This window comes from Leucopleurus acutus, assembly GCF_964270905.1.
Source record: "Leucopleurus acutus genome assembly, chromosome: 18".
NCBI lineage: Eukaryota > Metazoa > Chordata > Mammalia > Artiodactyla > Delphinidae > Leucopleurus > Leucopleurus acutus.
Window position 1 is genome coordinate 49,197,945 of NC_139160.1, and position 27,840 is coordinate 49,225,784.

The following is a 27,840-nucleotide window of genomic DNA, read 5'->3' on the forward strand; positions in this document are numbered from 1 at the left end:
TATGAAGCCTCTGTTGACTGAAAAAAAAAAAAAAGCAAAAACACAATCTAAAGGTTGAGAATTATGTTTTATTCAGCAGACTTGCTGAGGACTTAAGCCCAGAAGACAGTGTCTCCGATAGTTCTGAGGGACTGCTCTGAAGAGGTGAGGGTGGAGCCGGGATAAATAGGAGTCTTTGTAAAACAAAACAAACAAACAAAAAAACAAAAAACAACTCACTCAGGTAGTCAGAACATCAAAAGATTACTGTTAATTAAAGAAAAGCCAGACATCTCAAGTTAATGAATTTCAAGCTTTCCTATGTATGGAAAGATGAAAGAGTCTGGGCTCACTGAAATCATTCCTTTGACGTGCACCTTAACTATATGGGGCGAGTAGCCTGCTTTTCTCCATCCTGAATCCCCTCAGGGTGCACAGTCGGGGACAGGTGCAGTGGCTGCTGGCTGGCTGGCCGCAATATCCTTTGTTTACTGATATGGCTGGTGGCATTTTTCATCCATATCTCTTACCAGATCAAGAATATTTGCCTACTCTGCAGCATACTGTGCTGGACTGAAAAAGTAGCTTTAAAAATTCCGAAGTAGAAGGATCTTTTGTACAAATTTCACATGTACAAGATTTTAGCAAGAATCCTTGACATTTCTCTCTTATTTTCAAAAAATGTACTAATTTAGGAGGCAGTAAAAACAAAGCGCGAGATTATTGACTATTAATCCTTCTGGTCATAGCTGCTATACTTCCTCCTTTCTTTCCATGACTCTCCTTTCCCTGTTCCCGTCTCAAGGTCTCCTAGCTGTGTGTTCAACTGCTTCCTGTAGCCTCCTCTCTGTTACTACTGTAGACTCCTGCCAGGCACGGTGGAGGGGACGAGACTGCCTTTGGCTCAGGTTTACCCTGCAGGTGTGCTCCTCCCTAGAGCCCACAGCTCCCAGGTCCTCAGGTACCATGCACAGCCAGCCTCTGAGAGCTCCGGCGGGAAGCATGCAACATTTGCAAAGTTTCTTAACAAATACACAGAGGCAGGAAGAAAAGGGCAGAATGGGAGGCAGCTGAAGCTTGTATCTATCGTATCTATATCGTATCTATTGTATTGTTTTGTACCCTCATTTCTTCCCATGTATTTAAAAGAACAAACTGACTTTTTTTTTTTTTGAGAACAGATTAGTGTTTGTATCTATCTGACCTTGAGGTGTATCAAAGTGTATTCTTTCAAATTTGTGTGTAAATGATGTTGAATCAAAATACAAGGTTCCCAATATTTCCGTGACCACCATCAGAAAAAGCCTCGAGTTCTGTGTTCTCTTAATATTTTGGGGGGACATTAGAAGTCATTTGGTCCAACCTCATGTGTAATGTGTGATTCTTGCTCATAGGGGTCTCACAAGGATCTATCAAACTTCTTTGTGCTTTTTGCATCTCTTTCTTTGTCTTCCCTTGTCTCTTGCCTCACAGAAATTTTGGGTGACTGCATGATTTATTTTAAATGACTGAGTTTCCCTCGAACTACATTCAGATCTCGTTTTAGCCACCTTTGACTTGATTGCTAGATTTTATTCACATGTATTCCATCAACAAATTTTATGACAAATCGTTAGGGCAAGGAAGACTGGGAAGAAAAGGGGTTCAGCCATAAACCGGGACTTTTTCTGCTTAGAATGTGCAACAGTGAAAGAATGTACTGCATGCATCTCCAGTATGCAAAGCAAGTTCCTCCTGATGGGTCTTATCACAACTTCATGACAAATTTCTAAAAATATTCCCTGCAGTTAGCAGTAGAGCACTGGGTTTCCAAGGGAAAGACAAAAGCAGGCATGCTGTGTGGGTTTCAGTTGGACGAGTAATCTGGAGAGTAAAGCAAATTCTTGTGCCTTTTTTTTTTTAATAGGTTGTGAAAGTGACACAGATTCTGAATTTACATTCAAAATGCAGGACCATAATAAAGATGATATGTCTTATCGAAGGATTTCGGCTATTGAACCAAAGTCCGCTTTACCATTTAATCGCTTTTTACCCAACAAGGGTAGACAGCCATCCTATGTGCCGGCGCCCTTAAGGAAGAAAAAGCTGGACAAAAATGAGGATAACAGAAGAAGCTGGACAAGCCCAGTCTGCATAGAAGCCGATGGAACATTTCCAAGGTACTGGGATGCGAGCTGATTGTTGAATTTTAAAATTCAGTCTGCTTTGTGAATTTGCCAGGATATTTAAATTTGGTAAAAAGGAATGGTCCTTAAAATGTATTTCACAGATAACATAGAACTTCATTAATGAAGTATTTCTTTTACTTACCTATATTTTTAGTCATCCGTATCTTGAAGAGATTTCTTCCGTTTTAGAATGTCAGCGTATGATTTGCCGGTTCTTTTTTTAGATGCATGCCTTTAGCTCACTGGTTATCTTTCAGCTTCCTGGATGACTTACGTGGTTCATTGTGAGCTCTGCTGTGTTACTTTCTTCCATTATTTTTTTTCTGTGTTGACTGAGCTCAGTGGACACAAAAAGAATCCTTTTATTTCCCATCAAATCAGCAGAGCAAAGCATGATTTTTCGAATCCAGATTCCTATCAGAAGGAGGTGTATGGTTCTGAAAGTGGATCAGACTCGGAGGAGGAACGGAGGTTGCCGGATATAGTTTTGGATGACTTAGCCAACCGTAGATTCCAAATGAAAAAGAGGCCCGAGGGTTTCATCTCGAAAAGCATCTCTCCTAAGTCTTATGCACCAGTCTTTTCTCCTGCTGACCCATTAGCCACTGGGCTATACAGAATGACGAGGTCAGAAAAATTTCTCTTGGATTGGAATGTCTATTATGCTCTTGATTTTTAATATGTAAAGTAACACCCCAGATGGTTTGCAATTTGTCTCTCTCTTTTAACACATTTTGTAGTTGTCTTTGGCCCTTCTGTATCAAGCTCTTCTCTAATTAAAATGAGATGCTATTATAATGCCTTAACTTTGTTGTAGGAGCTGGAATGATGAGACTGATGAGAATGGGAACTAATTGGCTGCATTCACAGTGTAAACTTTGTGAGACAGAAAGCATGCCTCTTGTGTTCTGTGTCACAAATTGCTCACGCGGTGTCTTAACTGGTTGGATGTTTTGAACAGTAACGAGAGGAGAACTTGGGGCACAACCGTGGAGAACTGGCCAACAGTACAAGAAACTTCAGACTCCTCTTGTTATTTGGAAGAGGCAGAAGAAAAGACAAGCATACCCAACACTGTAAGGGATGATCTTTATGTGCGAAAGCTAAGCCCAATCATGCCAAGCCCAGGGAATGCTTTTGATCAGTTTCTTCCCAAATGCTGGATCCCAGAAGATGTGAACTGGAAACGAATAAAAAGGGAAACTTATAAACCATGGTATAAAGAATTTCAGGGCTTCAGGTTTGTCGCTGTGCATGTTTCTTTTATTCTGGTGTCCGCTCAGTACCCTGGCTGGGTACATTCTATGTGTACTTTTCATGAGAGAGGCTAATTTCCCTTCAACATCTGTAGAATTGCTAACTGAAAAAAACTACTGTCTAAATTTAAACTTTAGGATCTGGATCGTAGAAAGTCCTCTCCATAGCCAGAGCCTGCCATTATTTTTAGTCGCATCGTTCTCCAATTCTTTGTCTTCTTTTCTCTTTCCTTTCTCTATGTCACTCCACGGTAGAGGGAATTCAGACTCTGACGATGAGGATTCAGGCTCTGACAGAAGCTCCGCCATTTTTAGTAGAATACAAAAAGCAGATCATAGGCTAGACAGCAACTGTCAAAGATGTTCACTCCTGCTGGAACTGGCTAAGAAATGGACCAGAAACTCCCGGGACACCCATGCAGCCAGGAGAACTAGTGGTGCTTCAGATGAGCCCAGGTGTACCTGCCTGCATGAGCCCGCCTGCTTGGAGTCTGGCCTGTGACACCTGTGCCAGCTTCTGCTGCTACTTTAACCTCTGACCATGACGTGCTGAGTCATGAACACTTAGGCACTTAATGTGTAGTTATAAAAGCATAACGTATGACATCGTGCTTTCTGTACAAGCATGTGAGCTTGAAATTCTATAGGATTAAATATTCTTTAGCACAATCACGTACAAGAGAGTATATAGTTACATGTGGCATAGACAGTTCTTGCGAAAACCGTTTTGAAAAGGCTTTTTAGGCAGTTGACCTAATTTTGCAGTTGTGCTATGTGTGGAGCTGTGGAGAAAGGAAATAACTTATAGACAGACACTGGGACAGGCGAGACTGGTGGGAAAATGCAAAGAGAAGATTCATAGGAGTCTTTAATAAAGCTTCAGAGCATTTTATTTAATCTGCTGACCACCTGTGCCTGTTGCATAAAGTGCTGTTGCTCAGCTCTTGAAGATCACTGCTGCTTCTCTGGGAGGGGACTTAGGTCGTTGTGGCCAATGGGATGAGGAAGGGGTGGAAGGGAACACTGTGTGTATCAGGGAGCTTCACTCTCTTCCCGTTCTGGCCCCATCACTTGGCGTCAGTGGTGCCCACTGAGAGATACACTCTGCTCTTATTCCTTTAAATGGTATCCAAGAAAGTCATGGATTACGGCATTAAATGCTGGTCTTTCTTCCCAGCGAGAGTCCCTCCCTTGGCCCCCCAAAATAATTCACCCACAGTGACTGGCTAGTTGGTCTGCTACCTAATTACCTTTTCTCCCCAAATTTAATAAGATTCTCCCTTCCTTTTTCTTTTCTATGCTTCAGTCAGTTTTTATTACTTCAGGCCCTCCAGACATATTCTGATGACATCTTGTCTTCCGAAACACATATCAAAATTGATCCCACTGCTGGTCCAAGGCTCATAACACGCAGAAAGAATCTCTCTTATACACCAGGGTATAGACCAGATGACCTGGAGATGCCAGCCCTGGATCCTGACTTGGAGAATGATGATTTCTTTGTCAGAAAGACTGGGGCTTTCCATGCAAACCCATGTGTCCTTCGGGCTTTCGAAGACTTAAGAAGGCTTTCTGGGCAAGACGATCCTGTAGAGCAAGATATAATACTGCAGTGTAGGGAAGGTGAACTTGTACTTCCAGACCTAGAAAAAGATGATATGATTGTTCGCCGCATTCCAGCACAGAAGAAAGAGGTGCCTCTGTCGGGAGCCCCAGATAGATACCAGCCAGTCCCTTTCCCCGAACCCTGGACTCTTCCTCCGGAAATTCAAGCAAAATTTCTCTGTGTACTTGAAAGGACATGCCCACCTAAAGAAAAAAGTAATAGCTGTAGAGTGTTAGTTCCTTCCTGGAGGCAGAAGAAAGATGACATGTTGGCTCGTAAGATCCAATCTTGGAAGCTGGGAACTACTGTGCCTCCAGTCAGGTTCACCCCTGGTCCCTGCAGCGAGGCCGACTTACAGAAGTGGGAGTCCATCCGGGAGGCCAGCAGGCTTAGGCACAGGAAGCGGCTGATGGTGGAGAGGTCAGAGTGTGTTTCTGCAAGGATTTGCTTGTCATGGATGGTCTTGTGTGACTTTTCTTGTGTGAGAAAGTGTCATCGTATTGCCCAGCTCTGCATGTCATGAGCCATTTGGAAGCTTCCTGTAAAACATTGATTTTGCTTTGAGAAACCTTTAGTCTTTGTGTGGAAAAAGTGCAATTCCATATTTGCACATCTCAACATCACCTCTCTGAGACCTGTTTAAGAAGGTGTATACACAAATGTTGCCCTTGGCCTTAAGGATGACTATGATACTATTCTGCCACATTGACGTTTCACGAAAATGTCTTCCAATTATATTTACAGACTTTTATTCTCACGTCCAGGCATTTCTGAAACGGTCTGGTTGTTTGGTTTTCCATGTTTCTCATATTTCGGAGTACATGATTTTTGTGTAAAAATTTCCCTTAAAATATGGCATTGCAAGTTTCATTTAACTTGATTTTGATTTTGACCTAGACTTCTTGGACTATCGATGTGTGACTTTTTAAATTTATGGTTTAAAGTTCAGTGCAAACATTATTAAAATGCATGAATGTTATTTGCTGTCTGCTACACTTTACATGTACGTAATTATGGCCATTTTGATAATGAGTCTGCATTTATGTGTTATGCAACTTGCTGTTTTGATGACTGTTCAGTTTGTTGAACTTTGGGATCGACAAATATTGGGTTAAATGAAATTAGTAGATCTAAATCTAACTTATTAGTTCCTGGCAACAGGAAGCTTTTTTTAAAATGGGTTTGTTGGTTCAGAGGGAATCAGGAAATTCTTTATCTTAATCTGAATTCCTTGAGATATGAGATCAATGAGATTTTGAGACATGATCAAGAATGTGACTGAAGAAACAACCTTTTGAGATTTGTCCATCTCTAGTTCAACTCTTAAAGATGCTGATTTAGAAACTAACACAAGTAGAAAAAATGACTTTTAATTTTTGGTTTTCTGATTTCTTAGACTCTTTCAAAAGATTTATGGTGAGAACGGGTAAGTTTTGTGGTTCACAGTAAAAAAAAATCTGCATTTTCTTTGTCCTTTTTGTAACACGTCCTTGCACTTCTATCCTGGCATGCCACTAAATGGGGGTGCTCTGTGCTGTGCATGAGACTTAAAAAATGGGAAATCTTTCTTAATTCTGCAACCAAATGGTAATATTTCTGTCTGAGTGCCCAGTGCATGAAGTCCTATAGGACAGCAACAGTTTGTTTATTAGAAATCGAAAATTCAGGCCCTTTTTTTTCCTTAAGGAGTTGATGAAAAGTCACAAAAACACGTGCCTGAGATTAGGTGTATTTATTTTGGTATCTGATTGCTGCATAGACCAAACCTCTCATTTCTGGATGTTGAAGCCCAAATAACTATGTTTTAGAATATCTATGATGGAAAAAGAGTATTAGCATTTACTTGGAGGTTGGAACGCATGCAGTTGGCATTATCTGTGTACTCTCAGTTCAAGGGGAGCTTTGTTAGTTGGGATGGTGAGTGGCATTAGTCTTCCCTTGGTAGGATTTGGAAACACTTTCAAGATTCCTGATTAGGGTAAGATTTTATAACATGGCTGTATTATAAAGGCAAATCAGACTTCCAAAACTGCAAAAAAATAAAAATATTGGTAGTTTCCAATATAGCTGCAAGAACTATATTTAGAACTAATTCCCAGTTTTTGTCTACATTGGTCCTCTGTATCTGAGGATGCAGATCCTGGAGCCAATCCCCCTCGGTTACGGAGGGGCGACTGTCCTGTTGTTTAATTCTAGTCACCCGGTAGACATAAAATATGATAAAAATAATTTTCTGGAAATATTTTCCCTTTCTAGAATAACTGAGTTAAAATAAATACTTCTTTACTTTTAGTACACACTAACTATGTAGACTTAGTCATTCTTAGTGCAGAATAACCAGCTGGCTACATCTTAATATTTTATATCAAACTTTCTGTAACTTTGTGAACCTAACTGCTAATACTTTTTGATCGAGAAGAAAATTTAAGTATGTCAAATATTTTAATCTGCCTAAGCCTTTTCATCTCTAAGGTTCTCTAATTTTAAATTAATTAATTAATTAATTAATTAATTTTTGGCTGCGTTGGGTCCTCGCTGCTACGCACGGGCCTTCTCCAGCTATGGCGAGGGGGCGGGGCCACTCCTCATTGTGGTGTGCAGGCCTCTCATTGCTGTGGCTTCTCCTGTTGCGGAGCACGGGCTCTAAGGTTGCGTGGGCTGCAGCAGTTGTGGCTCGCGGGCTCAGTAGTTGTGGCTCGCGGGCTCTGGAGCGCAGGCTCAGTAGTTGTGGTGCACGGGTCTACCTGCTCCCGGCATGTGGGATCTTCCCGGACCAGGGCTCGAACCCGTGTACCCTGTTTGGCAGGCGGATTCTTAACCACTGTGCCACCAGGGAAATCCCAGGTTCTCTGATTTTGATAGCTTTGGATAATTTTGATAATGTGGAGATCTTGGAAGGTACTAAAAATTACTATTTAAAGCAATATAGCCATTCTAGATGTCAAAGATGTAAAGGAGCGATGGGCGACTAATTTCAAGTACTTCTCAGCCATTGATTTTAAAAATCAGGCTCCCAGCATGCTTTAAGTGTGCCTTGCAAAGGCACATTATCTCCTATCCAGTTTCTCATGTGTGCTTAAAGCGTTTCCATCAGGGAAGGTGAACAAGGCAATTTTTAGCATGACACTTAAGCATCTGCTAATCTCAGTTCATCATGGGAAAGCTGTTTTAACTTGATAAACAAATCTTTGCAGTATCAAACATTTTGAATGATAAGTTTCAGAGGAATTTTCTTTGGTAAATAAGGCTTTATAATGTAAGCAGGTTGTTTTTCTTGACGGGGATACGTATACACTGAGTACAAGTGCTTCACGCGAATGTAAACCTGTACAGCTATTCCAATGGCTCTACCTGTTCCCTCTTAGGAACACACTGTATGACTGGGTTAAGGAAAGAAGAGAAAAACCCAAATGCTGAGGCTCAGCAAGCTAAGGGTTTTCCTGGGCCAGAGCCAGCAGCAGCAAATGCCTTCTGTAGACCGTTTCAAGATTGCTGCTAGCATAGTGCACTATTTGTTTTAAAGGCTGTTCCGCATGCCGTTTACTGCCAAGGTAACACAAATAAAGCAAGGTTGTCTGTAAATGCAGACTGATGAATAATGCATGACTTGTCAAATAATGGAAAGTCATACAGATATATCTTCAGAAAACTGAAGTGCATTTTAGACCACTTGCAATTAAAATATATTATTTGGGATTAAAAAAAATTCTCTCAGTTACCAATGTTTTTCTTAAATTGATCTGCAGTGAAAACAAAAAAAGATTTAAATTGGATTGAATATAGACATTTAATCTAGAATTCATCTCATGTTTATAAACATGTTTGTAAATGATTATAAACATGAAACAAGTGATATTTCTGGGTGGTATTCCTCTGGACATCGTGTATGTTGTCAAGCTTGGAACACTTACCTGGAAAAATCATTATTGCTCAACATCCTGTGATGGAAAAATAACTGCCTATAACATGAATGCTTTCTTTTTGGTAAGAACCAGGTTAAAGAGAAATGTGCATCACCTTTTGCAGGCTTAGATTGTTCATTTCTGGCTTGCTTTTTATTTGGCATTTAATACTTCTCACTTTATTTTTAGTAAGATGCTTTGTATGTGGCAGTCATTTTCTCACATGTGCTTTTGTGTTGCATGATTTGTCTTATGGTCCTGTGACATTTGAAAATTTGGTTATGATGCCTCTTGGCAGAAGCTGTTAATGACAAAGAACTTGTAATGGTATATAGCTATAATTTTGTAATATGATTAAGCCATTGAGTCTACTGCCAGTAGCAGCAGGAAATGAACATTGATTCAAGGTGAAGTTGTAATCAAAGACAACTAAGACACGTATATTTTACTTGTGGGGTTTTGGCCAAAAGATTCTGTAGAACTCTAAGACACGTAAGACAACAAGAAGGAAGGAAAAACAAAGTTGATGTGAGTTACTTTCTGAAGATTTTGCCCCCAGGGGACATTCAGCAATGTTTGTAGACATTTTTGATTGTCACATTGGGTGGGTTGAGGGGAGCGTTGCTACTGGTATTTAGTGCTTTTATAGCCAAAGATACTGCTAAATGTCCTACAGTACACAAGATTGCCCCCTACAATAAATAATTTTGGGGCCCCAAAATGTCAATAATGCAGCTATAGAGAAACACTGATTTAGACTCTAAACCTATAAAGGAAAAGTCTCTTATGTTATCTTATCATTATAATTTATGGTAATTCTAAAGCCTCTTACCCTGGTTTTAGCATTAATTACTCTTCAGAGAATTCCTACAACACCTAATGGAAATATATTTAGAGGAGCATAAATAGGTATATTCTTATCTTCCCTTGAAAGGTGGGGACCCCAAACTTAGCATCATGGAATTTCTGTTTGCCATATAAGGTTATCGGTGATTTTATATTTAGGAAATTTTGCTGCATGTTGTTCCTTTTTGATCCCTTAGTTCCTAGATATTCATCTATAAATTTCCTGAGATTGTGTTCTAAAAAAATATCGTAACACTAGTCCCTGCACTGTGGGAAAAGAAAATAAGGTTTTAGTGATCTTGTTTTATAAGCTACTCCCTTTTTCTTAAACTTCCCCTTCTTTCTCTCTTCACCCTACATGCTATTTAAAAAAATTCTATTCGACTGAAAATGCAACATAATAGACCTGTATTTTTTTGGAAAAATCCAAATGCACTTTTCAATTGGAGCTTTTGCAAATAAGGAAATACAAGGGTAAATGAACTGCAAGGGAATTATTTGCTAGTAAATAGTATCTCAGTTTGCAGAGGTAGACAGGTAGGCGTTCTGTGCATTTTAGAGATGTGGAGAAAGAGAAACAGATGCCACAGCTTTCCCAAGGACCTGCAGCTCCTGAGTTGCTAGAATCAGACTAGGGTTTCGTACAATGAGGTAATCCATGGAGACTGCTCGGCGGTTGTTGTTGGCACACAGTAAGCCCTCAGAAGTTTAATATTATGCTGTTAACTCTGATAAGGAAGGAAAGAATTCTTCATGATCTGGCTGAAAGACTCCTACACTCAAAAAGTTCTCGATTTTATCAGTGTGGCCTGGGGTGACCTCTCTAATTTGAAACTGCTTTGGGAGTTAGTTTTCAGTAGATCTCTAATGAGCATATTTGCCTTAATAAGAATAGTTGGTGTATAGCACCAGATGGTTATTGAAATGCCATCAACATAACCTGACCCATTATTTCTCCTAATGACTCCTTCCTGGCTTAGCAGACAAGGAACTGAGGCTGAGAAAAGTTAAGCGGTGTTAGGTGGGGGTGAAAATTGGTGCCTCTGCTGGGTCTTACTTCCTGTCTCATTCTGGTGCCTGGCTCAACCTGTATGGAATGTGCCAGGCTTTCTAGAGGTAACTTTATCGATCCCAGGGAACACAGGGGGCTCATATTCCTGCCTTCCACAGGGACTTGTCTACTCTAGCCGTTGTTTGACTTACTTTGTTCATATTGGGGGGACCTCCTGTGTGCCAGGCTCTGTGCTTTGGGCTCCCCGGAGGGTGATGCAGCCTTTGCCCATGGTGATACCATGTTTTCTGAAAAGACACATGTTAAGGTTTCATAGTGCAGGAGGGTGAGGGCTGAAAGGGTCTGGGCCAGTTGAGACTGTCCAGCCTTCCTCCCACCAAAAGATTACTTAAAATATTTACATTTCCAATTTTGTTCTGGAATTTATGTAACCTCATGTGTTGGGCATCCACATTCCCCTCGTACCTTCATCCTGAAAAAATTTTCTTTTTAGTGAGTCTGTTATTGTATTAGTTCATATAGCCTTATTCTTTGCAGTTATGACTTGAGTTTATATTCTCAAATCATATGATGATTTTTATATAGTCATACCTAGTTAATTATATATGATGTTAACAGCTCAATATATAATTTCATATATGTACTCATATATGTAATTCCTTAATATTCTTGAATAAATTCTATAAAGCTTTCTGTATAAAACTTTGGGGAGGAGCCACAATTTCTTACAAAATTAGAAACATTTCATAGCTAGTTTATTTTGCATGATTAAATATGCTAAATCATACCTCATTCTTACCACAGATGTTAAATGAGTGTGTCCTGCATGCCCTGGTAATGTGTTTTCCTTCCAGGCAGCATGTGAACTTGTGAGGGAGGAAAGCTAAACATGCATGCATGCTTGCACACTATATATGACATAATGCTGAGTGTTAAGTGCCACAAGAATGGTATAACTAAAGCATCGCTTTTTGCAGGAAGACTTTATCAAAGTGGGAGAAGATTATCTAGGTCATTAGGACATTTACGAGCACCTACCAGGGGCTGGGCACTCTTTTAGGCGCTGGTGATACAGCAGCAAACAAGTCAGACAAAATTCCTGCTGTATAATCTTACAGGGCGAGGCAGGTGATGTGTAAATAACCATACCATTCAGATGGTGATAAATACTATGGAGAAAACCAGGGATAATGTGAGTCAGGGGAGAGGGGCATTAGCTCATCTTGTAGGGTGGTCAGGGGAGGAAACCCCCGAGGTAACATTTAAGCAGCTGACGGGAAGTGAGAGATAAACCATGTACATATTCGGTTGAAGAGCATTCCAGGCAGATTAAGAGCAGGGAGGGAAGAGGTTGGGCCTGAGCCCGGAAGCCAGTTGGCTGGAACAGAGTGTGTGAAGGGGAGCTCAGTGGGGACAAGAGCAGAGAGGTAGGCAAGGGGCCAGGTAGTGTCAGACATTGAAGGTCTTGGAAGAACCTGCTTTTAACTCAGGTGAGATGGGAAGAAACTGGTGGGTGCTGAGTGGAGTCCTGTCACGACCTGAGTGCAGTTTCAAAAAGGTCCTTCTGGCTGCTATGTTGAGAATACGCTGTTGTGCAGAAAGTGGTGGAAGCAGAGAGACTGATTATTGTAATAATCCGGGCAGGAGATAGGAGGGCCTGGATCAGGATGGCAGTGGTGGAGGTGGTGAGAAGTGGTTGCCCCTAGATATATTTAGAAGGTAGAGGGACAGGATTTCCTGATGGGATCAGTTATGTATAAGAGAATGAGGAATCTGGCATGATTTAAAGATCCTTGGCCCAGGGCTTCCCTGGTGGCGCAGTGGTTGAGAGTCCGCCTGCTGATGCAGGGGACACGGGTGCGTGCCCCGGTCTGGGAAGATCCCACATGCCGCGGAGCGGCTGGGCCCGTGAGCCATGGACACTGAGCCTGCGCGTCTGGAGCCTGTGCTCTGCAACGGGAGAGGCCACAGCGGTGAGAGGCCCGCATACCGCAAAAACAAAAACAAACAAACAAAAAAAGATCTTTGGCCCATAATATGAAAGGATGGAGTTGGCTTTTGTTGAGATGAGGAAGATGTGAGACCATGTTTTTGGTCTGTCAAGTTAAGTTTGAGTTGCCCATGAGACTTCTAAGCAGAGAATGAACAGGAAGTTGCATGCACCCAACCAGACTATAGTCTTGCAGGGATCCTGAGGAATGAGTGGCATTTAAAAAGGCATATATACTGGTGAAGGGTTTCTAAGTTGGAGGGAAGAGTTCAGGAGAGACCTTTACTGGATTTGGAGCCTGGGTGATAATTTAAGAAGCTTTTAAAAAAGTCTAGGTAAGAGTTGACTGTGCTCTGATCTAGGGTGTTGGCAATAGAAATGGAAAGAAAAAGACACTGAATAAGAGGACTTGATAACTAGGGAGAAGGGAGAGAGAAAGGTGAAAAATGGTTCTTCGGTTTCAAATGTGGGTAATTGGGGGCAGGTAGCATCACTGATAAGAGGAAAAGCAGGTTTGGAGACAGAATTGAGTTTGGCTGCATCAACAATAATCATGTGTTCAGTAAGTTACCATTTACAAAATCCTTTCTAGGTATTATGTCCATTGATCCTTTTACGGTGGCCGTGCAGAGATGTTTATTTAACGAGCAATTGGAATTGACTCAGCCTGGGCCTAGGCCGTGGATTTGGGGGAGTCATTTACATAGAGAATGTAATTGAATTCCTGAGCTGGCTAAGGGCAAGCATGTTATTAAAAAAATGTGGTGATGGCAAAGTCTTGGGGAAGGCAAACTTAGGGGCTCAAGAAAGAGAGGGAGAGTTACTTAAATAACTAAAAGTGGAGTCAGTTACAATGAAATAAAAATTTAGGAAGATTGGTAGGAAAGAACATTTTGGGCACCCCACGTTTGAAAGCTCTGTGTCTCTCTCTTCTTCTCTCGTTCCTCCTAGCTGCTACTCAGTATTCAGATCTGACACCTCTCTTTCCTGGAGGCCTCCCTCAGTCTCCCTTCTCTGGTGTAGCTCACCATACCCTTCTGTGTGCGTGTACAGCACACGTGCCTCATGGGCGGCACCCCACTCTCCTCAAACTACCCTAGCTTGAACTCTTTGACACCTAACCCGCAGTACGTCCTCACGGCAGGGGTCACACATGGACAAAACGAAAGCTGCCTTAACAAAAAAGAGGATTATAATAGAGGTTATATTGTAACTGGCTATTGGAAACCACCTGTGGTCTTTGAGACCAAGCCCAGTGCAGTAGTGGGGCGGATGTTATAGAATCTTTGAGAAGCAGTGGCACATTTATTCCTGGTATTGAACTTGAGGAGAAAATATCAGGTAATCGTTAAATTATTTAATAAGTGCTCAGAAAAGGCAGCCAAACCTTAAAAGATTATCTCTGGGGGAGATAGAAAAATAAAGACAGGTGATTCTAGGGACTAATAATTATTTTTTTCCTAAAGTAATGTTTTTCTGCATCGACTACCTAAATATGAAGATTGGATTATTTTTTCAGACTTGTTCAGGGTTCATTTAGCCATTTTGTGAAAGAATTCACGCTTGACTTGAGTGCTAGGCTCTTGTTTCTGCGTTTTGGAAAAACACCATTTATCTCTGTAGTGCTATTTCTGTGATATTATCACGAAAGCATCTAGGTAGTACTGCAGAATTTTAGATGGAATTTCCAAATATAAGCCCAACCTTCCAGTTTTACCTTAAATCCGGTCACATGAACCTTGGTTACCATGGGTATTTTTGTCGTAGGAGCAAGTCCATGAGTGATGTCAGCGCAGAGGATGCTCAGAACTTGCGTCAGCTGCGTTACGAGGAGATGCAGAAAATAAAGTCACAGTTAAAAGAACAAGATCAGAAATGGCAGGATGTGAGTATTATTTTTATTGGGAGATGGGGAGGCAGGGAGGATGTATTTGTTTGACTCTTCCTTCTTTAAAAAGAGAGTCAGTATACTCAAGGGACAATTTTCTTTGCTATTCCAGATTTCAGTTCTGTAGAAAATGTGATGTTTTAACCATTTTGGTCTATTACTGCTACATATCTTAAAGGCCATTGTGTAAAACGGAAGCTGTTTGTCTTCTGATATTTTCTGTGAGTTCTCAAAAATGAGAAGCTGCTTCCGTGCAGTATAGGTAACTTGTTTACTTGCTTTGGTGGTTGAACTTGGCGTATGACTGTTACCGATGCTCATGAAAGGAAACACTTTGCTCAAGGTTTAGGGAGAACAAGGGAGCAGAGGGTCCAGCCCAGAGACTGGGTATCAGCAGGGAGAGAGGAAAGGGTTCTTAGAGTTAATAGAGGAGGTTTGGGGAGAAATACGAATTATAACTCAGTAATATTTTGGTTGAAAAAGCAGTTATCTAATGTGAATCAAAATTAGGTGTTTTTACAGCGCTGACATATATCCAGTTGTCTATTTGGATAAAGATTTAACCTTTAGTTTTGTCCCCGGCAGAAGGGAACTCTACCCTTTTAAAAAGCGTTAATTGTTTTACACCAAAGGAGTGTAAAGAAATACGATAGATAAACTACACAGAGCAGACCCAAAGAAGTCTGAGGACAACCTTTTGGTAAGAGGGTTGAGTGGTAGCATAAACAAAAGGGCTAGAGATAGTAAATCTTAATTTTCCAAGGAGTTAAAGATTACATAATACAGATGAAACCTCTGCCTTGGCCATGTTTCCAAATTCCAGTTCCTCTTTTATTTGGCAACGCATTTTAATTGTCAAGAAACAGAAATTCAGTGTCAGTTTGCCAAAATGCATGATGACTGAGGCTGAAAATGAGAGGTATGGAGGGTTTATCCCTCAGGTTAAGTCAGACGAAAATTCACGCTGGTTACCTTGTAGGACTAATGTGCACTGCTTTTGTTCTTTCTGAAAATAGTTCATATGGATTTCAGGCTGTTTTTTGAAGCAGGAATGGCCCTGTCTGCTCCCAAAGGGTATAAACCACACCTACTTTATGTGCCCTGGGGATGAGGTTCCTCTCAGTTTGAGAAGCTTACATGAGCTTCTGTTGGGGCTGCAGTGCCACTAGGAGTTCTTAGCATGGGATTTCTCTGTTTTGATGACATAGAAAAGTTGGTACCATCCAAACTGTCTTAACCCCCGGGTGTCAGAACCAGCTTAGGCTGCTAGGACTAATTTTAAAGGAGAATTAGGTTGATTGTCCTGGGGTCACCCAGCTAGGTGAGACTTAGGTTCCTGGATGTATGGAAAGCAGATGTCCACTTGTTCCCGTGTAATCCTCCTTACTGCCCTGTCTTTATGAGGAGTTGACCTGCTTTGAAATCACATACTTGAGGCTGGCTTCCCCATTAAAGCCTTTCCAAACTCCGCCTTCCCCTGCCTGGGATAGAAGTGATCACTTTCTCCTTTGGATCCCTGCTCTCTCACACAATCCTATCACACTCATTGTTGAACTTTATTTACCTGTCTTGTCTTTCCCTCTAGACTGAGAGTTCCTTGAGGGGAAGTGCACCTTATTCATCTGTGTTTGTGGCCCCCTTGTCTCAAAGTAGGGATTGAACTCAGTATTTGTTAAATGTATGCTTCTACGTTTAGCCATTTTACAATCGCGTTTCTCTTCCAGCCTGACTAGTGAAACATGTCATTTTGTGTAAGAGCCAGATTATTGGAGTGAGATGGAAATGAATTTGAAACAGTTCCTGATCTTCTCTGACCTGGCATCTAATTACAAGCGTTTAGCATTCTTTGTGAAATGGGCAAGTGAGGCAGGCTACCTGGGAAAACAAAAATGGGGCCTATCTTATTAGGTCAGGGCTTTTAGACAGATACATGAGATAAAAGGCGTGGTACAGAAACGCTGGCTATAAAAAGCAAAATTAGGGCACCTTGGCATCAAAGTTGTAGTGAATAGTTTCAGCGATGTAATGGGATCCTCTGGCGCGCTCTCACTGCTGGAGAGGGTGTGTAGAAATTCAGGTGTGCCTGTGCTGATGTGATTTTCTTCTGTCAGGACCTTGCAAAATGGAAAGATCGTCGGAAAAGCTACACTTCAGATTTGCAGAAGAAAAAAGAAGAGAGGGAAGAGATTGAGAAGCAGTCGCTTGAGAAGTCTGAGAGAAGATCTAAGACATTTAACGAAATGCTGCAGGACAGGTAATGAGGCTGAATGCATCTCAGGGTTGGAGATACCAGTGTTAGAAATAGATATTTTGTGTAAGTGTAGTGGGATGTACATGTGCACCAATATTAAACTGTCATTAAATGTGCATAACCTTCGAGCATTTTGCTCTGCAGTGAAAAAGCAGAGTATTGCTGTAATAAGTAGAGACTTGGATTAATGAAAGAAATGAGTACTTAAGGGTGGTGTACGTAATTTCTTCATTTTACATTGTATATTCACATGCAGGATTGGCTATATATGCAGAAAATAAACAACTTTTTCTCCTTTTAAAGTAAATTTAGGAATGGAATGGTCGGATAAAACCAGCTCTTACTCTTAACTAAATTGTGTAAAAGTATAGCAAAGTTCTTTTTCATGTCTTCGTGGTGCAATTAAAATTGTATTTTTAAAGGAAGACTATATAAACATCAGTGTGAGGGTTTATTTTTTTTCATTGCAACGTAACAGGATAAAGGTCCAATTTATACTTGCCTGTGGAGCAGTTACTATGTGAAACCTTGAGATATTTACAGGTCAGGGAGAAGGCAAATAGTCTTTAAGGATAATGTTAGAAAGGAAATGTGCTGTCAGGTGAAATTAAGCAACACTCCTTTGTCCCCTAGAAGCCAGTGGTAAACACAGTTTCATTCACTTAAACGCAATGCAGTTGGCTTGAGAGGTACTCCTTACTAAATGGTAGCCGTGAGACTGTTTCATCAGCCTCTCTATAGACAGGAATGGTGACTTTTAATCTGCAATAATTTTCCATGGAAATTCTATCAAGCTGTGTGAAATTATAGACTAACTTGATCTTAATGAAAGTCTGAGTCTTTTGTGGTCTTCTGTTTTTACGAAGCTATTATAAATTGTGTACAAGAAAACTCTCAACCCTGTTAAGAAATCCACATCTTTGGAGGGTTCAAATTGGTCGTCAACTAGTTATCGTTATAGTGTGTTAATTTTGGAAGCATTATACACTTGTGGATGAAATTTTGAATAATCCCTTATTAAAGTTTCTTTACAATTGCATATACTTCAGGGACTTTTTTAACCTCTTTAAGAAAAAAAGTCAAGCTCTTAATCTTTCTTAGTGTGACATTAAAAAATTTGCATGTATTTATTCCCACATTCTCTTAATATTGTGTTATGATATGAAGTCAGTAGTCTTTTTGTTCCCACCCATTTTTTTATGTTAATGACCAAAATAACATCTGTCTCTCCACCTCTGTGTGTCAAATGCCTAACTTTGTGGTTTTGGCGTTTCTTTCTGCTAAGGGAATCCCCAAATCAGATGTCTACAGTGACATCGAGGAGGAAACTGTATTCTTCTGATGATGGAGTGAATGAAGAAAAACTTCCCCCTATGCTGACTATGTCAGAAGTAAGTTCCCAGAGTGAGAGAGTAGAAGAGAAGGGAACCACTTATCCGACGGAAATTCCTAAGCAAGATTCTACAGCTTTTGCAAAAAGGGAGGCTACTATCACAGCTGAAATTCAGCTTCCTTCGAAAAGCCCCGTGGAAGAACAACGCCCAGCCTCTTTGTCTTCTCAGCATTCACGACAAATGGAGTCAACTCGAGTTTCAGCTGCTCTCCCTAGAAGTTACCAGAAAACTGACGCGGCCAGGTTAACGTCTGTGGTCACACCGAGACCTTTTGGATCTCAGTCAAGGGGAATCTCATCACTCCCGAGATCCTACACGGTAAACGTGTTTCTACTTCACTTAGTCTGTTCGCCAGTGCAAAATACCGGTGAACTTGTGCAGAGGTTTGAGTTACAGATACTTGATGGGTAAAATGTATATAACTTGTATATAAAGCAATTGTATTTTTACCAATTTAGATTCAATAGACATTTAATGCTTAAAATATAGCAACGATGCAGAACTGATTAAACTTTAAATTCAATGAAAGTCGAGCTGATACATTTTAAAAAATAAGTAATCTACATTCTAAGGCAGAGCATTTATTTTTTAGTGTCATATTTTCTCAAATACATCTTTTGTAAAATATTAGGTTGCACTGTATGAAGTTGCCAATAGTCAGTTCTTTTTGACCTACAAAACAGCAATTTCATGTGGTTTAACCTAAATATTTTCAGGTGATTATGCACAAAGTTCTATTTTTCCTGATTTCCCACTTCATTAGAACTTGATATATTTGATTATGGTTATTAAAATGTATCTCATGGTTCAAAAAATACATATTTTTATTGGGGTTTTAAAGGATATAGACTCATTTGCCCTGAGAATGAAGCAGGGCTGAAAGTGAGTGTATTATTTTGAATTATTTAAAAGGAAGCAATACAGTCTTGAGCACATTGGTGTTCAAATTCCTTTTACCTCTGCCAATGAGGAATCCTAAAATTCGAAAGTAGAAAAAATTTGATTAAAAAAATTCAAGATGAGGGAAGCCTGCCTAAACTAGCCAGAAAAACCGCTGACCATTATATTAAGTAAATACAGGCATATTTGACAACATAAAAATTAAATTTATATGGTAGACACCATTAATGTAGTCCAAAAGACAATTTATATAGGCTCAGAAAAATATTAGTAAAATGTATTTTATATATAGGTTTACTATCCCTAAGATTTAAAATGCAAACTGATAAGGAAAGATAAACAGTAGAAAAGTGAATATAGAAATGAATAGTTCAAGGGAGAGGGAATTTAAATGGTTGGTAACATAAAGTACATAGAAGCATGTTCAGTCTCATTAGAGCAAGAATGAGGTGTACAACTTTTCACCCATGAGATTGACAAAAATTTAAAACATTCAAAACGTCTAGTGTTGGCAAGGATGCAGGGACAGAGACATTCTTATACATTACTTAGGGAGTGCATTGCTACAATGCACTCTTTTTAAAGATATATATATATATATAAAGATATATATATCTCTTTATATATATATAAAGATATATATATATATCTTTATATATATATATCTATATATCTATATATATATATCTAAAGATATATATATATCTTTAAAGATATATATATATATAAAAAAACTATATTTTATACTACATACATAAAATATTCTTTCGTCCAGCAAGTCTACTTTTGGGAATCTGTGCTATAAAAATATTCTGGTTATAAAGAGATGTGCAGTATTTTTGGTACACATTAAATGACATTGAATGCATATCAAATGAATAAATTGTAGAGATCCATAGTGTGAAGTATTCAATTGATCTAGTTTAGATTTCTGTCTATTGACCTGGAGTGATGTAGATGGTCAAAGCAAGTTTCAGAGGTCTGTTTATAAAATAAACACTTTTGTAAAAAATAACTACTCCTACCACTTCATATGTACGGATCTGTTAGTGTGAAACCATGCTCCAAGCTTTTAGTAGTAGTTACTTTGCTGAGGGAGGTATATATTACTTTCATTACTTTAAAGTATTAATTTAATGTATATGCTTTTTAAATAGAAATCTAACAGAATACGAAGTTTAAAATGATGTTTCCTATTTAGATGGATGATTCTTGGAAGTATAATGGAGACGTAGAAGGCATTAAGAGAACCCAAAGCAGCTCGGTCAGCATCTCTGTGCAAAGACCTGACACGAGCCAGTTTGCGTCCAGGTCATCCAGCGAAACAGAGGCATCAGCACCCAGAGAAAGTGTGATGAGGCTGCTCTCTCCTACACCCACCTTCTCATCTCCTTCCCAGGGCCAGGCTGCCACTTCGAAAGACACGTTATCTTCAACATCTAGCCCTGATTTAACGTCTGAGCTTGGAGAAGGGAGAAGCTCACCACAGACAGAGGTCTCAAGATCACAGGTGGGTCTGGGAAGGCTTTTCAATCACCTGCTGCCCAGAAACATAAGTAATTAAATCAGGAAACCACGTTTCTAACCTCTAGGCACTACGGTCTGGGCTGATAATGTAGGAAATGACATTGCATTTTATTTGTAACAGATCTTGGCAGAAGTAGATCTCTTCCAACTCTGAGTTGATGGATCCAGATGACCCTTGTGATATGGGTGTATGGAGACTTTTTGGACCAGTCTCCCTGGAGTTGGCTGGCTTTGCTCTCTACTCCCCATTTCAGCAGCTGTTGCCTTGCACCGTTAGCACTCAGTAGTCCGGGTTTGGGTGCAGGAGTCACTCAGGAGGTTTTAGATGCAGGTCTAATAGAAAATGGGTAATAAAAGCCCCTTCTCAGGGAAGTGAACTGACCACAAGGAGAAACTGGTACACATGAGAGGGGAACTTCTTTCTCTACCATATGAAAAATCCTAGGGACTTTCAATACTAATTTGTACTTTGGGAAGCCTAGAATTTTGTACCACTCCTTTTCTTTTAAGGGGAATATTGAGGCTTAGTTACAGTATGACAATTGCGTTCTTTAACATTTGGAGTCCAAATAACATATACCATCAGATGAAGAAGGACTGGGGGCATTTGTAGTTTTTCCTACTTAAAATCCCACAGATGACTTTAAGAGAATTATTAGGTAATGAATGTTCTTTTAGTTATGTTTTACACATAGGCTAAAGAGTTGTTGCTTGTCTAGAGAAGAGAAAGAAATTTTTCTCTTTTAGAGAAAAACCTTCAATAAGCAATTTGATAGTTGTATGAACCCCTTAGTGGGGAGATGCTTTTATGGTTCTGTGGCTTAGTCTAGCATTTTCTGATGCCTTACTAAAGTGTATTTTTTTCCCAAGGCACAACATCAGGTATATAACTTGGCCTAAGTTATATTAATGAAATATCTTTGTGTCAAATATGATACAGCATATTTTAGTATCGTTAGTTTTTATTAGTACAGGAAAGCTTTACAAGTTTAAAGTGAGCTTTTTTTCGTTGTGATTATAAAGTACTCTGTGCTTGAGAAAACTTGGAAATGCAGGAAAACATACATAATAAAAATGACTTGGTAATCCCATCATTTAGAGATACTCTGTAGCATTTAGATATATTTCTTTCAGTTTTCCCATGTATATTTACAAACATATCTAAATCCAGTCTCTCCAGGTTGCTAAAATCATTGGTTGTAAATTATTTTTTTAACTTTACTTTTAAAGAATTGGGAATACGTAATTAGCATCATAAGTCTCAGTGGATGAGGACTGTAGCCTCTGTTATGCTTGGGGAACATAAGGTACCATGGATGAATAATAAAGAGAGAAGCAAGGTGTCTTTTGTTTTATGGACTTGCCTGTTTGCCTTCGCCTTTTCAAATAGCAAATCCCACGAAACAGCCTGATTATTGTACTGTGTGCTCAGTGGTGGTAACTCCTTCAGGGTGGCAGTTGACTAGCTGCATCAGTGGATTAAGAAAAACAGGGTGTGGGTGTGGCTTCCAGGTTAGAGCAGTTCAGAGGAATGTGAGTTAACATGGTGTGGTTTCAGGTTTTATCATTAGTGGATTTATGCTCTTTAGTCACCCAACTTGAAATGGAATGCTACCAGGCAAAATTAGGCTTGACTTAATAAGTGGAGCAATTGGAATTCTTGAACAAATGTATATATCGTACAGTGACTTGCCTATCCCTGAGATGCTTGGTGTGTCCACGTCTGCATTCTGAGGAAAGTAGCTTATGTAGCATCACCCTGCTCTTGTCACTGAGAAGGAGCTGACTGACTTGGGAAAAGGGCTGGGAAGGCACAAAACAGCCTAGGACCAGTATGGCCAGGGCATATGCAACACTCCTCCAAACTACCTAGTTCTAGGAGTTCAGAAAAATAAAACATGGTGTCTGGCTGAACATCTAGATGTCTTTCTCTCTCTTTTTTTTTTTTTTTTGTGGTACGCGGGCCTCTCACTCTTGTGGCCTCTCCCGTTGCGGAGCGCAGGCTCAGCGGCCATGGCTCACGGGTCCAGCCGCTCCACAGCATGTGGGATCTTCCCGGACCGGAGCACGAACCCGTGTCCCCTGCATCGGCAGGCGGACTCTCAACCACTACGCCACCAGAGAAGCCCGATGTCTTTCTCTTTTAATTGAAGCGTACTTGATTTACAATATTATATTAGTTTCAGGTAGACGTCTTGGTAGCTTTGTAGAATAGTGTTCTTCAGGTCCTCTTCCTTACTCACACTTGTGCTGGCAGTGTCCTTTCATTTCTTCCTACAGCATCTCCCTTGATGTTGTTACCCTTTTCTATCCCTGCTTCCGCTACCCTAATTCCAGCCCTTTCCCTCGTCCGTGCAAACACTTAGTAAATAGTCACGTCTTTGTGCATTCTACACAAGGCTGGCACCAGATTAATCTGCATGATGCCGGGCTGGACTGGGTAATTTCTCTGCTTCAAAGCCCCCAGTGGCATGCTGTGGTCTGTTCAGTGAAGTTCAAAGCACTCAGGGGAACACCGAGGTCTCTCACGACTGTTCCCAAACTCCCTTTGTAGTGCTGAAACGGCTGATGTTTACTGAGTAGCTGCTATGCCGACCAGGCTTCGCAAGGCATTATTTTATTTAATCCTCACAGTGACCCTCTTATTGCTGTTTTGTAGCCATGAAAATGGAGGCATGAAGTGGTCATGTTACTTGCCCAAGGCCATGCAGCATAGCGAGTGGTGGAGTCAGGATTTGAACTCAGTTAGTTTGTCTCAGGATTGCCTTCACTGCCCTGTGTTGTGAGAAAGAGAGCGGAAGTAGGTGATATCTAGCCACATGAGTCTGCCTGATATTTCTGGAACATACCCTATACTTTCATGAACACATCATATATATTTTTATTCTTATTGTTGCCCTATTTAAAAATGTTCATTTCACCCATCTCTGTATTTTGAAGTTCTCCTGTTCCTTCAAAGCACAGGAGGCTCGGTTCCTTCATGGATCAAGAGATCGCCTCCCCCTTGTTGGAACTGAACTTCCTACCCTTGCAAGTTTCATTCACTGAATGCTTCCTTTTCCATATGTTCGTTTCTCCTTCTCTGGTGTTGTTTATACCCTCCATAGCCTTTACCCATAGTTGGCACTTAAGTATTTATTGACTTGAATTACATTCAAGGCCTTGATTACTAGACTGAAGTATGAACTTGATTCAGCAGGTAATTTAGGTCTTTATAGGTTCTTTAAGATTAAGGAGTGTTTTAGGAATGTGAGCACTGTGATGCTATATAGAATTATTTGAAGGAGGCGAAATCTGGGGACAGAGATGGGCTAGGAGCCTCTCACAGAATTGTGGTAAGAAGGGAGTTCATGGCATAAAGAAGCAAAGACTTAATGAGGGACGAACTTAAATGACCTCGTTTAAAATCTGCCCAGGAGTTTCTTTCTCACCTCCATTGCTAGTCTGGAGTTCTGTTTCTCTCTCTTCCCTTTTCTCACAGACTTCTCTTATGGTACTGCTTCTTTTCCAGCCTCCCCTGCCAGACTGGGCTGCCAGGGCAATTCTTGGGGCACCCGAACAAGGGGAGGCAGTGGGACTCCCAGAGTCCTCTGTCCCGCTCCAGCTGCCTCACAGATGTGGCTTTTCCCCCAAATTGGTGTTGCATACAGGGTTTTGTTTTGTTTTGTCTTGTCCAAGCCTTCTGCCCCCAAATCTCATCCAAATCCACATTTCAGGACCTTTGCCCCAGATTTTTAAATCAGAACCCAGAAATAGGATGATACATGTGGAAGGAAGGAAGATTTTTACACTTCCTAATGCCCAAGTCTACGAGAGTACCTCTTTTAAGAGTACCCAGGGTTTACCTTATCACATCTACCTCCTGTGCATTTTACCTGCTTGTCACCTTCACTAGACCCCTACCCTATCTAAGGGTAGGAAGCAAGCCTGTTGTGCTCACTGTTAGTACGGTGCCTGGATCTGTAATTATACGTTGAATGCTGACCGAGTTCTATTAGCTTTAGAGCTACATGTGTGAGAGTTAAATAGGATTTTCTTTAGTTGATCTGGAAACTGCCTAACCAGCATATATTACCATGTATCACATTGTTTCCATGGGAAAAAGAAGATAATTACTGGGCATCAACCATGTGGCTTGGCACCTTTTAAAATGTTTCATTTAATTCTCTCAATAACCTAGCAAAGTAGGTGGTATTATACTCACTTTCACCAGTGAAATACTTGAGAATTGAAAGTTATGTAACACACCCTAGGCTAGTTAAATGCTTAGGCCACATTTGCAACTTCTCCGACCCCGATTTTTTTTTGAAATGTGACATGCTTAAATTTGAGAACTGCCTTAAAACACCAAATGGTGACTTAATTTAACTTGGCCATGTCTCTAGAATTTTAGAGCCAATATGGACTGAAATATCTTCTGGTTCATAAAGAGAAAATCATTCTTAAAATTATTTTGAGGAAAGGTAGATACTTATCAAAACTTACCCGAACTGAATCTAATTCTGAGGTGCAGACTTCAAACTCTACCCAGCAGGCAATAAGGAGCTACCAGCAATTTTAAAACAGGGTATGATATAATAATTGGTATTTTCTATAACTGAAGTTCTGGCAGATGTGAGCAAGATGGGGGGAAAGAAGTGCTGGAGGCAAGAGAGCCAGTTAGGAGGTGACCCACAGCAAGTTAGAGGGGAAACCGTGACCTGAGTTCAGATGAGAGCCTGAAGGAGAATGGAAGGATGGGATGGTTCCAGATGGATTTATGGCTTGTGGACTTACTGACACTTTATTAAGTGCATGTGTGTGGTGGTGCTTGTGGTGCTTGACCATTGTGTAGAGGTTGTGTGGGGAGCACTTAGGGGAAGGAAGGGGAAAGAGGCCCAGAAAGAACCTGATGTTTCTAGCTTGGGTATCTGGTTAGACAGTGATGTGATTAACCAACATGTGAAAAGCAAGAGGTGGAAGAGCAGGTTTGGGGGGGAAGCTAATGAATTTAATTCTGAGTATGTTGGGCGTAGATAGTAGTTGATGACAATGCATGAGGTTGACTCAGGAAAACATGTGGTCAGGAAGGTGGGAGACTGACTAGGGGTGAAGAAGAGCAACAAAGAGAAAATAGAATAAAGAGGAACACACTAATGAAGCTGAGAGGTGGCCAGAGGGATAGAGGAAAAAGGCAGGAGAAAGTGGAATAATGGGTGACTTGGGAGACCGTTTCCCGTAAGCAAGAATAGTTTGTAGTGCCTGATGGCATGAGGGCCGAAAATGGATTTGGTAGGTAAGAGCTAAGCTGGGGAATGGGTTGACTCAAGTGGTAGAGCTGGAAACACCACCTGCTTCTTTGGAACGGATAATGGAGAGGGGAAACAAGTAGGTATAGGCGCATCTTTGGTGAAGGAGAGTGGCTCCAGTGCCAGAGCTGCACCATGAGTTGAGGGCTACTCACTAATGTTCTCGTTCCACTAAGACCCTGAAAAAAGAAACTGAAGAGCCGTGTAACAAAAATCAAAGATTATATATTTCCTCTGTTATTTGTGATTTTACAGCCTGAATCTACTTTCACTGTTATTTGGTTTTATCAACTTAAGTAGGCTTTCTTTAAGGGAACATGTTTATCTAATTGAAAAAGTTTGAGGAGAATGGCCATCTGATTGACCCTGTTGTTTATTGATTCCCATCTGTGTTGATACGAGAATCTTAATTCATCAGATCTCATAAAAATAAATCTTACCATTGCTATGCCAGATCACCATGTCATTATTTTAAAATCTCAGATTTAAGTGTATATTTCTGTTTAAGTTGTACCTAAATTAAGGGAAGTTATTTTTATTTTAGATGCTGATATGTTGGTAACTGTATTTTATCTTTCCCAGAATAGGCAACTGTAACCACTTGGGATAGTTCTTTATCAGTCATCAAGAATCTAGATTTCTCCCAATAATTTATATTTCTGGTTCCATCCAGTTCAAAAGGAAATTCCCACAGTGTCATCTTCTGAAACATGGACCCTTTGTAGAATACTCACATGGCATATATCTTGCAAAGAAAAATAAGGAAGTAGAAATCCTAATCATTGTTGAATAGTTTATGCTTGACTATAATCATAGATATATTCACCTGCAAAAAGTCTCAAGGATAATTTAATTCAAGAACCCAGGATTCCACAGAGATGCCAGAGAGACTGTCATGGTGGGGAGGCCATGCAAGAGGGGCCTCTGGGGCCCTTTCCCTGAACTGCCACCACCTACTTTAATATTTTCTGTGGTGTGGGAGGGAGATGGTCTGCATTGGAAGATAGGGTTTTGAAAACAGAAAGCTTTAAAATTAATGTCATTGTGAGAGAAAATTCTCTGGAAGACTCAGTGACATGCCTGAGGCCACCTGGCCATTGACAGAAATAGTCCTGTAAGTGCTCACATGGTTCTCTCTCCTTTGCCTGTGTGCACTCCCAGGACCCACGTAACAGGCTGCCAGGCTGTAGCCACAGTAAGGCTGACCTCCTCTATTAACTATTTCAGAGAGGTGGTTATTTGCCTTTTTATTATGTTCAAGTAGAGATTTATCTCCAAGGTAAGAGCAGTCCTTTGGAGGACAGTTCTTCTGGTCTAATACAATTGTGACACTCTGCCATCTAGAGCTTAAGCTCATTCTCTTTTATCCTATGTTTGGTGGAAAAGGGTAATGTTCACTTGCTCTCTCCCACAAAGTATTCTTTATTGTAGTTTGAAGCTATTTATTAAAACTCCATCCTGTCTCTTATTCTTCAAGATAAAAAAAACCTCAATTAGTGTCTTGGAATTTCTAACCCATCATTTGTCTCTGTGCCCTTATATAGCAATAGATTCTGCACTCTAATTGGCTTTAGGTCAGAATTTGGCGGGGGGAGTAGAGTGGGGTAAAAGGGGTGAAGATGACTGTTTATTTTCATTGAGTCATCTCTAATTTAAGTGTGTGGTGGTTTTGGTTAAGGAGTAGAACTAACCAGTAATTTTTTCTATTCATAGCAGAGTTTTGATATACTCTGGAGATTGGTAACCATCAGGCTGATCATTAATGACTGTTCTCACTGTCTACATCTGGGTTCCCATATTTCAACTGCTTTACATGATGTCTGATGAAAACGT

At 40.4% G+C, this 27,840-nt stretch overlaps 1 protein-coding gene across 2 annotated transcripts in view; it reads left to right on the plus strand.

The window, feature by feature from the left end:
* The window catches only part of LMO7 (LIM domain 7), a 96,910-nt gene that overhangs the window by 43,271 nt on the left and 25,799 nt on the right, over window positions 1-27,840 (plus strand). Inside the window, exons 5-13 of one of the 2 annotated variants that reach the window (XM_082859714.1) lie at window positions 1,886-2,138; window positions 3,109-3,387; window positions 3,659-3,859; window positions 4,710-5,429; window positions 6,406-6,435; window positions 14,527-14,644; window positions 16,759-16,901; window positions 18,184-18,610; window positions 20,394-20,702. In XM_082859714.1, the coding sequence (XP_082715840.1) occupies window positions 1,924-2,138; window positions 3,109-3,387; window positions 3,659-3,859; window positions 4,710-5,429; window positions 6,406-6,435; window positions 14,527-14,644; window positions 16,759-16,901; window positions 18,184-18,610; window positions 20,394-20,702 (2,442 nt within the window). In that variant the 5' untranslated portion in view covers window positions 1,886-1,923. The remainder of the gene's footprint in view (window positions 1-1,885; window positions 2,139-3,108; window positions 3,388-3,658; window positions 3,860-4,709; window positions 5,430-6,405; window positions 6,436-14,526; window positions 14,645-16,758; window positions 16,902-18,183; window positions 18,611-20,393; window positions 20,703-27,840) is intronic. The other variant, XM_082859713.1, reaches the window with a different exon arrangement.